We start from the raw sequence: 13,460 nt of genomic DNA, 5'->3' as shown, positions 1-13,460 counted from the left end.
CTCACCTTTGACGAAGAGGTGGATGGTGGCACTGCCTGCCAGGGGGTCTCCGGGTTCCGTGCAGCGATAGGTCCCCGTGTTTTTGAAGGTGACATTGTTTGTGGTCAGGACGCTGCTGGGAGCATTAGGGTCCAGGGTCCAGTAGGGGGAGATGGGGCCATCCCATTCCACACTGCTGTTGCCCCTGCATCGCAGGGTGACTGTTGTTCCCGGCTCCACCACCAGCTCAGGGCCGCTGGGCTCAATTACTGGGACCCCCTGACCTGCTGAGGGGTGGCAGACAGAAGTGAGGCCTGGCGAGCACCCCTGGGCCATCCCTGACCCTAAGATTGGTGGTGCTTTGGCAGGTTAGGTGCTGAGCTGGGGGTCACCTTGAACTAGTCTGTGCCCCTCTGGTCATTTGCTCAGCTCCCAACCCAATCCTGCTCAGGGATGGCCTGTCCTCTGAGACAGGAGGCCAGCAGCTTCCTTGGCTGCTGTCCTACCTGTTCCCAGCCTCTCGCCTCAGTCATCCCTGTGTGATGGAAACATTTGTTTCTCCAAAAGTGGACACACAAGCAGCCATGTCACCTGTGCTGAGCAGAGGGCCCCCACTCCAGCCAGGGCTCAAAGAAACAAAGGAAGACCCAAAGGAGTGGAATGTGCGTGGTCAAGTCCACCGACTTAATTCACACAGGGAAGAAGGAAAGGGATGCAGGCTCTCAGCCCAGCAGTGAGGGAGGTTCTGGGTCTCCTGCTGCACCCACCCCCACCACTGCACACCTGGTCTGTAGCACAGTGGGAGAGCTCAGAAGTGCCATGCCTCAGTTTCCCCTCCTGTAGAATGGGGAACAATAGTCATACCCATTCAGTGGCATGTTAAGTGGTTTAAATGCATGGAGGTCTTGAAATATCCCCTGTGTCCACAAGTACTCCGTAAGGCTTAGTCACTTTGTCTGTGACATAGGCCACGCCCCCAGCACCCCCGTTCCCACTGCTGTGTTTACTAGGGATCCAATCTCTTTTAAGGAAAATTTTCTTGAAGGAGAAAAGAGAACTTGAAACTCCTATCTGGCCTTCGGGGAAGAAGGCCCGTTGCCTCTGCAGTGTCAGCATTTTTTCCGTGGCCTAAAATAGGGGTGAAGGAGGGAAGTGAGAGCTGATTCACGGCCTGCAAGAGGCTGCCTGGCGCCCCCGGTCTGCGTGGGCGGAAACACATTGCTGGCGTCCCACTCGGCCCATTTCCGCTCAGCCCTTCTACCAGGGATGTTCTCACTTCTGCTTCCTGGCCCTCCTGGCCACTGCCCCCGCTCCAGGCAGTGAGACCCCCGGAGAGGCAGGGCCATCTGCTGGGCTTCAGGACGCCCTAGGGCTGGCTCTGCCACTGTCCCCTGGCTAGTCAAACCTTCCTGCTGTAGCCCTTTCTGTTTCTAGTGATGGGCACAGTGACAAGCCAGCTGAGGGTCTCAGGGCTTCCAAGGAATTCAGGGTTCTCCATTAATACTCCTTAACTGAGTGTCCCCCTTTGAAGAGCGCCAAATGGAAAGGTATCCTCTCCCTAATGATTTCAGGATGGCTTACTTTATGTTCTGATTTCAAGTCTGTCAGAAATGTGCAGCCTCCTTGCCTGAGGTGCTGCTGCTGCTGCTTATTTTGGTGGGGGGTTACCAGGGACTAAACCCAGGGGCACTCGACCACTGAGCCACATCCCAGCCCTATTTTGTATTTTATTCAGAGACAGGGTCTCAATGAGTTGCTTAGCGCCTCGCTTTTGCTGAGGCTGCCTTTGAATTCACAATCCTCCTGCCTCAGCCTCCGGATCTGCTGTGATTACAGGCGTTCGCCACCCCGTGGCTTGGCCCCCTGCCTGGGCTTCTAATCAGCAAAAGGGATTAAGTAAACTGCCAAGACCGAGGGACACCTGGGGTTGTGGCTGCCAGCAAGAGGGACAAGTGTCATTTCTTGCAGTTTTGTGGCAAATCTAAGCAGAGCCAGCACTGCCCGGTCACCTACTCCCTGACACTCCAGGGCCCCAGCCTGGGCTTTCTTGCAGAGTGGGTGTTCACCAGCGCAGGTTCGGAACCTGCTCCTCCCCTTGCCTGTTGGGGAGGTTGCTGTCCCTCAGAGCCTCAACTGCTCTGCTGAGAACAGTCCCAGGTCCCACCCCCCAGCTCTGCTGAGGAGGAGATGACAGACGGCGGCCAGTTCCCAGCGCTGCTCCTGCCTGGGCCACTGTTGCTCCATCCAAGGTCCCTTCTGGGTCGGGTCCTCTGCTATCTAATTGTCAGCCTGCTCCGGCTGTGGTGGGGACCTGGGTTCCGGGCCTCGGCCTGTGTTCTTTTCTGGCCCTGCCTCTTCTCACAGGGCCGCTTCTCCCTTCCCCTTCCCCGCCTATTCCTCTGGCCCCACGTTGGCCTCCTGGAAATGTGGTCAGGGAGAGGCTCTGTCTTATTTCGTCCTGCCCTGTCGTCCCAGATATTCACGCAGGACAGGGCTGACGCTCTCCACTTCCGCCCCCAACTTCCCCTTGCTGGCTTGGCTGGCAGGAAGGCCAGCCTGCTCAGCCCCCGCTCCCTGGGCCGAGGGGCTTGGTGAACAAGACCAAGGTCTTCCCTGAGCCTGTCCATTCTCCCCCTCTCTAGTCTCAGCTCCCAAATTTTCCCCATGTCCTAAACCTTCCCACCCGTTTCCATTGCTGACAGATGTTGCCATCATCCGCTCCCAGAAGACACCCCGATCTCTTTCCTGCACCCTGAACACAGCCCCTCTTCATGCCAGGAGCTCATCACCTGATGGGGAGCAGGGAGCCTCTCCCTGTCTCTAGGTGCTCTGGCACCACCCTGACCCTATGGCAGCCTCCTCTCCCACTTACCACTAGTCTGCTGGGATGAAAACAGGTTTCTAACCCTGTGTCCCCCATTTTTTCTTTCCTTTACAGCTGGACATTAGCCGCAGCACACCAGCCCTAAACACCCCCCTCCCCCCCCCCACTCACTCTGCCCCACAGCTGCATCCCTGGGATAAGGATGAGACAAGGCTTTGAAATCAAACTCATGGAACTTTCTGGAGTGAGAAGAATAGCCTCTATGCTCACTGAGACAGTGGGTACGTAAGCATGTGCATTTGACACACTGCACTGAACCATACATCTAAAAATATGTGCTTTCTAATGCATATAAGTTGCATCCCAATAAGAAAAAGAACAAGCAGGCTAGCCACTGGGTTGGCTGTGCCAGAAAAAGGCCCTGAGTGTGCCATATCCTCAAGAGGGGAGAGACACACCAACTCCTCAGAGACCTCTGTGGGAGGTCAGAATGAGGCTGCCCTTCCTCCCACCAAGCCCCACCCACCCGAGACCCCTCTAAATAAGCAGGCAATACAATAGGAAACAGGCTTGTTGGGTCACCTGTGGCCCACTGTGTTTACTGGGCCAACAAGTCCCATCCTGCAGCCCCTTCCCGCTAGTTAGGCAGGGTCCTCCATGGAAGTTCTTAACAGCTGCTGCTGCCGGGAGTTTGGAGGTGGGGTGGGATCCCCATGCAGCTTCCCCTCCTGAGACCCAGCAGCCTATGTCTGGAGGGGGCTTTGCCTGGGGAGACCCTCGCTGGTATTCCTTAGGGCCCCCTCTAGCCCTGTACCTCTCTCACCAAATCCCCCATTCCTGAGCCCTGGGCCAGAGAGGCCGGCCTCTTGTCTTCCCAGCTTAGCTCTCACTCCAGCTTCCCAAAGAAAGCCCACTGCCCCTCAGGCCTTTCTGAGTCGAGCCCTGCCTGGAGCCTGGACTCCTAGGCTGGCAGAGCAGGCAGAGCTGACGCGGCTCTCTAGACTTCTCTGCTCAGTGCAGGGCTGGACTCGCAGCCCACACATCTCCTAGGAACTTGTCAGAAATGCAAAATATTAGACAGAGACCTACAGAGCCACAGTCTGCCGGGTGACAAGATCCTCAGTCAATTTCCTGTACACACAGGACAGTTCCAAAAGCACTGTATTAATCTAGCCCAGCACCACATCGCCACCTGCCACGGAGTCAACAAAGCCCTGAGAGTATCAGGGATTTGCTCAGGACACTTGGTGTGTTGATGGCTAAGCCGGGACAGATCCACGGCCCTAAGCCAGGCTGGTTCCACCCAACCCACGCTCTTCCTCTCCACTGCTTTTCCAAAGCCGATAACCACAAACCTGCAGCCCAGTGCTAGGGAGATGGACACAGAGGGTGGGGACACCCCAGAACGGGCTCTCAGAGCCTTTCACAGGCGGTCTCTGTCATACCCCGATCAAGCCCCCAGTTCTGTTCTTACCATGCCAAACTGTGGTCGCCAGCAGGACCAGCAGAGTCCCCGGGCCCATGGCCTCCATGGGGCAGCAGCAGGCTGAGGCAGGACTAGACGACGGCAAACCGGCTCCCAGATCCCAGCTCTGCGGGGATGGGGACCTCTGGGCACACGCTCCTCTCCACTGTGCTGGCTGTTTGTCTCGTTTTCCTCTTCCTCCTCCTGGGGCTGATCCTCTCCTTCCCCTTTTAGCTAGGCAAGTAACCACAGAGTTTGGAAATCTTGGGTCTCTAAAAGAAAACAAGCCGTGACCCCCAGGGGGAGGGAGTGGAGTCTAGAGCAGGGCCAGACTGACCACCGGGGAGCTGGCTACACTGGGAGACCTCTGGAGCCACCTCCAAAGGGCTCCTGGAGAAGATGATGCCTAAGAGCAAGGCAGTCAGTCAGAAGCACAAACGGGGGGCTCCTTAGCAAATGGGGGGCACTGTTTGAGCCAAGAGAAGTTAGGTTGGTCTAGGAGAGACTCATCATGATGGCATGAGACTTCCACGCACACTTACCAACCTTGACATTCACACTCACTGTCTCCTTTGGTTCTCACAAAACTTTATGTGGCAGTATGATATTTATGATATTGTGATGTATATTTGTCATTATCCCCCATTTCTTGGTATTCCACTCCCCAAACCCTTGAAACCTTTGAGATTTTTGTCAGCCTACCAGGACTGTGGCAGCTCCTAGGCAGTTTCAGGGTGGGGACTAGTGTCCAGAAAGACCAAGACAGGATTAGAAGGTTGGGACTTTCAGCCCTGCCCCACCAGGTGGAGGAGGTTCCTGGAGGACCACACAGCCCCTTCTCTCATACTGTGGTCCATCTACCTCTTCATCTGATGATGACAGGTACTCTTTAAAATCTTGTTTGTAACAAATCAATAAATGAAAATGTTTCTCTGACTTCTGTGAGCCACTCTAGCCTATTAATCAAATCTGAGGAGGGGTCTTGAGAACCCTAATTTATTGGCAGCTCATGGAAAGGTAGCTTCCCATGGGAAGGAGTCTGAGCCCTCAACCTCTAGGACCTGAGCTATCTCTAGGTAAATGGTGTCAGAAATGAATTAAATTCAAAGACGAAAAGCTGGGCATTGTGGTGCACATCTATAATAGCAAAAAGGCTGAGGATGTAGCTCAGTGGTAAATTGCCCCTGGGATCAATCCTCAATACAAAAACAAAGAACAAAACAAAACAAATTCTTTCAAAAAAAATAGAAGATGAGGGAACACACCCTAACTCATTTTAGGAGGCCAATTATTATCCTGATACCAAAACCAAAAATAAATATGATTTTAGAAAAGAAAACTACAGACCAATATAGATAGATATAGATGCAAAAAAATCCGACAAAATATTATCAAGCCAAATTCAAAAGTATTACACAGAGCATGCACCATGACCAAGTGGAATTCATGCCAGAATGTAAGGATGGTTCAACATGTGAAAATCAATGTAATGTATCACATTAACAGAGTGAAAACATTATCATCTCAATTGATGCAGAGAAAGCCTTTGACAAGATCTGACTGTCTTTGTGATTAAAAAATTATCTATATCTGACAAACTAGTAATAAGAGGGAACACATGATTAGAGGCAATTTTGAAAACACACCTAACTCAATGGTAAGAAACTAAAAACTTTTCCCCTTAGATGCCAACTCTGATAACTTTTATTCAATATTGTACTGGAAATTCTGGCCAGTGCAATTAGGAAGAAAAAGAAATAAGACATCCAAGTTAAAAAAGAAGTTAGGGCTAGGATTGTGGCTCAGCGGTAGAGCACTCACCTAGCATGGGTGGGGCCGGGGTTCGATCATCAGCACCACATAAAAATAAAGGTATTGTGTTGTGTCCATCTACACCTAAAAAATAAATATTAAAAAAAAGAAGAAGAAGAAGTAAAATCATCTCAGGCTAGGATGGTGGCTCAGCGGTAGAGCGCTTGCCTAGCAAATACAAGGCTCTGGGTTCAATCCTCGGCACCACATAAAAATAAATAAATAAAGGTATTGTGTCCAACTACAACTAAAAAATAAATATTAAAAAAGGAAGTAAAATGATACCTATTCATAGATGACATGATCGGATACATAGAAGAACCCTAAAAAAATCCACAAAAATAAACTCTTACAGCTAATAAGTGAATTCAGCAATGTTGCAGAATATAAGATCAATATTGAAAATTCACTCATATGTCTAAATACTAGTAATAATCCAAAAAGAAATTTTTAGTTCTCTTTTTCCTCCACATTTTTTGTTGGTGCATTATAGTAGTACATAATGACAGGATTTGTTGTTACATATTCCTACATGCACACCATATAACAATATAATTGCCAATATCACTCCCCAGCATTTACCCCCTGCCATCCTTTAGTCCCTTTCCTCTACTGTTTTCCCTTTGATTTTCATGAGATCTGTCTCCACCTTCCTTTTGCTTTTCCACTCTAGCTTCCGCATATAAGAGAAAACCTTTCATCCTCGACCTTCCGGGTTTAACTTATTTTACTTAACATAATGGTCTCTAGTGCCGTTCATTTTCCTGCAAATCACATAATTTTATTTTTCTTTATGGCTGAATACAACTCCATTACATATGCACACTACATTTTCTTTATAATTTCATCCATTGATGGAACCTATACAATCAGTAAAATATTAGCAAATCATGTTCAACAACATATTAAGCAGATTGTAAGAAGATTGCTAATATTTTATTGATGTATAGTTTCCTTGGTAGAGGTCTTTCACCTGCTTGGTTAGGTTTACTTTTAGGTTTCGTGTATTTGTTGAGGTTATTGTTTTTAATGGAATTGTTTTCCTGGTTTCTTTCTCAGCAGATGATTCCATAGCTTGGCTATTGTAAATTGTTCTGCTATAATCATGGGTATCTATGTATCACTGTAGTGTGCTGACTTTAATTCTTTAGGATAAATACCAAGGAGTTGTATAGCTGGGTCATACGACAGTTCCATGCTTAGTCTTTTGAGGAAATGCCATACTTATTTCCACAGTGGTTATACTAATTTACAATTCCACCAACAGTGTAAAGGTGTTCCTTTTTCTCCACATCCTCTCTAGCATTTATTATTATTTATATTTTTGATGACTGCCATTCTGACTTGTATGAGATGAAATCTCAGTATAGTTTTGATTTGCATTTCCCTAATTGCAATGATGTTGAACACTTTTTCATACATTTGTTGGTTATTTATATTTGTATTTCTCTTTTCTTTCTTTCTTTCTTTCTTTCTTTCTTTCTTTCTTTCTTTCTTTCTTTCTTTTTGTTTTTTGTCAGTTTAATTAATTTGCCCATTTATTAATTGGGTTATTTGATTTTTTTGGTGTAAAGTGTTTTAAGTTCTTTATATATTCTAGATATTAATCCTCTGCCAGAAGAGTAGCTAGCAAAGGTTTTCTCCCATCCTGTAGGTTCTCTCTTCACATTCCTAATTGCTTCCTTTGCCGTGAAGAACCTTTTTAACTTGATGCCATCCCAATTATTAACTCTTGGCACTATTTCCTGAGCTTTAGGGTTCCTGTTGAGAAAGTCTCTGCCTTTGCCTATATGCTGGAGTGTTGAACCTATATTTTTTTCTAGGAATAGTTTCTGTTCTAATTCCTAGATATTTGGTTCATTTTGAGTTTATTTTTGTGCAGGGTGGGAGATAAGGATCTAGGTTAATTCTTCTATATATGGACAACCAGTTTTCCCAGAACCAGTGGTTAAAAAGTCTGTCTTTTCTCCAATGTATGTTTTCAACACCTTTGTCAAGGATCAGATAGCTGTAGATGTGCATGTCTGTCTCTGTGTCTTCTTCTGTACCATTGCTCTATGTGTCAGTTTTAATGCCAGTATTATGCAGGTTTTGTTACTACAACTCTGTAGAATAACTTAAAGTCAGGTACTGTGATGTCTCCAGCATTGCTTTCTTGGCTTAGAATTGCTTTAGCTATTCTGGGTCTTTTATTCTTCCAAATGAATCGTAGGACTATTTTTTTTTTTTTTTTTTAGTTCTGTGAAGAATGTCATTTGTATTTCGATGGGGATTGTATTGACCCTGTATATTGCATTTGGTTATATGCCCATTTTAACAATATTAATTATGCCTATTTATGAACATGGGAGGTCTCCTCATCTTCTGAAGTCTTCAATTTCTTTTTGCATTGTTGTATAGTTTTTATTGTAGAGGTCTTTCACCTGCTTGGTTAGGTTTATTTGTAGGGGTTTTAAAATGTGTTTGTTTGTTGAGGCTATTGTGAATGGAATTGTTTTCCTAGTTTCTTTCTCAGCAGATTCATTGTTGGAATATAGGAAAGCTAGTGATTTTTGGTATGTTGATTCTGTAACCTGCTACTCTGCCACATTTGTCTATTAGCTCTAGCAGTCTTTTGGTAAAGTTCTTTGGGTTTTCTAGGTCTACAATCACATCACCAACAAACAGTGATAATTTGACTTCCTCCTTTCCTATTTTTATGCTTTTTATTTCCTTCTTTTGCCTAATTGCCCTGGTTAGAATTTTTAGCATATATTAAATAGGAGTGTTGATAGTGGACATCCTTGCCTTGGTCCAGATTTTAAAGGAAATGCTTTCAGTTTGTCCCCATTTATTATGAGGTTGGCTTTGGGATTTCATAGACAGCCTTTATTATGTTGGGGTAGGCTCCTTCTATTCCTAATTTCTTTAGTGTTTTTATCATGAATGGGTGCTAAATTTTGCTGAAGACCTTTTCTGTATCTATTGAGTTTACTGAGTGATTTTTTTAACCTTAATTCTATTTATGCGATAAATTTCATTTATTGATTTGCATATATTAAATCATCCTTGCGTCTCTAGAATAAAACCAACTTAATCATGGTTTTAATCTTCTTAATATGTTGCTGAACATGATTTGCTAATATTTTATTAAGTATTTTTGCATCTAAGTTCATCAGGAATATTGGTCTGTAGTATTCTTTCCTTGTTGCATCTTTCTCTGGTTTTGGTATGAGTATGATACTGACTTCATAGAATGAATCTGGAAGTGTTCTATCTCTTTCTGTTTCATGAAATAATTTGAGTAATATTGGCATTAGTTCTTCTTTAAAGGTTTTGTAGAATTCAATTGACAATTCTTCTGGTCCTGAGCTTTTCTTTGTTAGAAGACTTTTTATTTTTTTTTTATTTTTATTTTTTGAGAGAGAGTGAGAGAGGAGAGAGAGAGAGAGAGAGAGAGAGAGAGAGATCTTAATATTTATTTATTTATTTATTTTTAGTTCTCAGCGGACACAACATCTTTGTTGGTATGTGGTGCTGAGGATCGAACCCGGGCCGCACGCATGCCAGGCGAGCGCGCTACCGCTTGAGCCACATCCCCAGCCCCAAGAAGACTTTTTATTACTGCTGCTATTTCATTACAGGTTATTGGTCTGTTTAGATTTTCGAAGTCTTCTTGATTCAGTTTTGGCAGATAGTATTTGTCTATAAATGTATCTATTTCTTCTTGATTTTCAATTTATTGGAGTATAAATTTTCAAAACAGTCTCTAATGATCTGCTGGATTTCTGTGATGCCTGGGGTGATTTCTCCTTTTTCATCTCTAATTTTATTAATTTATATTCTCTCTCTCTCTCTCTCTCTCTCTCTCTCTCTCTCTGTTAGTTTGGCTAAGAACTTATCAATCTTGTTATCTTTTCAAAGAACTAACTCTTTGTTTCATTGATCCTTTGTATTTTTTTTTATTCTGAAGTTCATTGATTTTTTGGCTCTGATCTTAATTATTTCCTTCAGTCTACTGGCTTGTTATTGGTTTGTTTTGCTTTTTCAAGGGTCTTGAGATGCATTTTTAGATTGTTTATTTTGGATCTGAATTTTATGCAGGCATTCATAGCTATAAACTTGCATCTTAAAATTGCCTTTGGAGGTACTATTATGTTGTATCACTGTTCTTATCTGAGTTCAAGAATTTTTAAACTTTTCCTTGATATCTTCAGTCACTCATTCATCATTCAAAAGTATATTGTTTGATCTCCATGTATTTAGGAAATTTCCATAGGTTTTTGTCATATTGATTTTTAATTTCATTGTTATGATCTGAAAAAATGCAAGGAACAGTGTCTTTTGTGTTTTGTATTTGCTAAGAGTGGCTTTGTGGCCTAAAATATGGTATATTTTCGAGAAGGTTCCGTGAGGTGCCGAGATGAAAGGGTATTCAACAGTTGTTGGATAAAATATTCTGTAGATGTAGATGTCTGTTAAGTCCATGTGATTTATAATATTTTTAGGTTCAAAGAGTCTTTGCCAAGTTTATGTCTTGATGTCCTATCTAATGGTGAGAGAGGTGTGTGTGATTACCAGTATTATTTACTGGGCTCTATCTGAGTCTTCAATTTAAATAGTATCCCTTTTATGTAATTAGATGTACATTTGGGCCATAAATATTTGCTGAGAGCCATGGCCAAGTCTGTATGGCCCCTGGCATTTTGCCAACAGTATTGATTGACAGGCGAGGCATTACTATCCAACTGGCTGCTACTTTTGAGTTCTCATGCTACTTTGGAGTTCTCCTGGGGATTCCCGGGGATTCCCCGGGAGTTCCCATTGGTTGGAGAAGTGCAGGAGGAGGGATTTCTGGAGGAGATTTTTCGGGTGGCTGGTTCCTGGATGAGCCGGGTGGCATTTGGGAGGAGTTGCTGGTGGAGTTCAAAAATAAAGTTTGTTCCTGCTTCAGTGGCTCATGATTTGTGCCCAGCCAGACTGTGGCAAATATTTATTATTGTTATATCTTCTGGTTGGATTGTTCCGTTTACCAGTATTAAGTGACCTTCTTTGTGTCTTCTGATAAGTTTTGGCTTGAAATCTGCATTTTCACACATGAGAGTAGCTATTCTATCTGTTTAGGTGCTCCATTCACATGACATACCAATTTCCACCCTTTCACTTTTAGCCTGAGACTGTTTTGACTGTAAGGTGCATTTCTTGCAAACACATCCAGTTTGTTTTTCAATTCATTCTGCCAACCTATGTCATTTTTAATTGAAAAGTTGACAATGTTTGCATTCAATGTTATTATAAAGAGATGTTTATGAATTCCTGTCATTTTGATTTATTTATGTTTAATTGATCTTATTTCTCTTTTGCATAACTACTTTTCAAAAGAGATTTGCTCATTTGTGAGCTCTGGGGTTTGTTTTTTATTTATTCTGCATGGAATATTTCTTTAAGAAAGTCCATAGTGCTGGCTTAGTAATCGTGAATCTTTTAGTTTCTGGTTATCTGGTAGATTTTTATTTCTTCTTCAATTTTGAAGGATAGATTTGCTGTATACAGCAATCTTGGTTGTTAATTATTTTCTTTCAGGATCTGGAAGATATCATTCCAAGTCCTCCTAGCTTTCAGAGTTTGTGCTGAGAAATCAGAAGTGATTTCTCATATAGTAAATGTGGACTGTATGTTTTTCTCTTGAGGCTTTAAAAAAATCTATCCTTTATCTGTATGTTAGATATTTTAATTATAATATGTTGTGGAAAGGTTCTTTTTTTTTTATCTCATTTAGGGGTATGAATGACTCCTGTATGGGGACATTCATCTCATTCTGAAGGTTTGGAAATTTTTCTGTTACCATTTCCCTGAAAAAGTTATCCATTGCATTAGCTTGCATCTCACAACCCTCCTCAATTCAATGACTCTTAAAATTAGTCTCTTAATGTTTTCCCAGAGTTCATGTATATTCTGATCCTGTTTCCTTATTTTTTTCCTTTAATGCTGTCTGAGTATTCAAGGCTGTCCACTTTGTCTTCTTACTGAGAGATTCTGTCTTAATCATAGGCTACTCTACTAGGAAGACTTTCAACTGAACATTTTATTTGATTTATTGTGTCTTTCATTTCCAAAATTTCTATTTGTTTTTTTTCCAGATATTTCTCTCTCTCTATTGAATTTCTCATTCACACCCTATACTGACTTTCTACATTCAGTTGTTTTTTCTGTGTTCTCTTGGAGTTTATTGATCATTTTTATAATGGTTCTTATGAATTCTTTATTGATATTTCAACCACTTCAATATGGCCAGTTGCTGGTGAATTATAAACTTTAGTAGATGTCATGTTACTTTGTTTTTTCATATTTCTTGTGTTCATGTGTTGCATTTTATGCGTCTGTTATGAGAAATTTATCTTCCGCTCCTGTGTGTGGGCATTTTCAGGGTGCAGATTTCATTTGTCAAAGTGTCCTAGAGTGATGTAGATTGAGTCCACCTTATAGGTGTGGTAGTCACAGCCTTTGTGTTAATTTTCTCTGTTTTTATTCTAGCAGTGGATGTCCATAGGTGGGATCTGGGGACCCACCCCTAGCCATACATATTTAGGACCTGGTCATTAATTTGGGTTTTTGTTTCTCCTATTTTTTTAATTAAGGTCTAGCTGAAAATTGAGTGTCATTAATTTGTGTGTGGAGCAAAGTGCAATGTAGTTTGATGTAATTTAGTTCAGTAGAAGAGTCTCTACCCTGTGAACTTGTAGTGTCACTGCAGTTTTCCAACACCTTACAGAATAGGGAGAAACACACAAGAGCTACAGCCAATGCAAACAATATATACCTTTAAAATAAATACCTTGTTCCTATTAGGACAAGTATAGTATTAAATGCCACAAATAAACCAGATATCATGGGGTCAGCAATTGCCAACAGCAAAACCAACAAGTATCCATAAAGTAGATCTGACATTAAACAATAGGTGTCAATTATTTCATCCACAGAAGTAATAATTACAACAGCATTAAATATGGGGGCAGAAATTATATAAACCAATTTGTTCTAAAAGATGGTAAAATACTGTTAATTAAGAGAAAAGAAAATGTGACAGGAAGGTAGAAAATAGTTTACAATTTCAAAAAGTGAAAAGAGATAGTGCAGAAGAGGTGTAGCAGGTGATGGTTATGAGGAAGGAAGAACAAATAGGAGATACAAAGTAAAGGGAGAGAGAAAGAGAAAACAATATTATTTGGCTGTTAGCAAAAGGAAAAAAGAGAGAAAGAAACAAATGAAAACAATACAAAACAAAAGCAAAATATTACAAACTCCAAGTCCTAGCCCTCAGAAGTCAAGGCATGGAAAAGTAACTACATTTATTTTTTTTTAAAAAAGGACAAACATACACACACACACACACACACACAC

The 13,460-nt window shown here is 42.7% G+C and overlaps 1 protein-coding gene across 3 annotated transcripts in view; it reads right to left on the bottom strand.

Moving 5' to 3' along the window:
- The window catches only part of CSF1R (colony stimulating factor 1 receptor), a 28,623-nt gene extending 24,125 nt beyond the window's left edge, over positions 1-4,498 (bottom strand). For 2 of the 3 annotated variants that reach the window (XM_081282963.1, XM_081282964.1), the window contains exons 1-2: positions 4,278-4,498; positions 6-266 (exon numbers count right to left, since the gene is read on the bottom strand). In XM_081282963.1, the coding sequence (XP_081139089.1) occupies positions 6-266; positions 4,278-4,335 (319 nt within the window). In that variant the 5' untranslated portion in view covers positions 4,336-4,498. The remainder of the gene's footprint in view (positions 1-5; positions 267-4,277) is intronic. The other variant, XM_081282965.1, reaches the window with a different exon arrangement.
- Between the last annotated feature and the right edge of the window lie 8,962 nt (positions 4,499-13,460).

The sequence above is a fragment of the Spermophilus citellus genome, assembly GCF_964194105.1.
Source record: "Spermophilus citellus genome assembly, chromosome: 1".
NCBI classification, from domain to species: Eukaryota; Metazoa; Chordata; class Mammalia; order Rodentia; family Sciuridae; genus Spermophilus; species Spermophilus citellus.
Note: the sequence above shows the minus strand (reverse complement) of the source record. Positions and strands in the feature narration are given on the sequence as shown.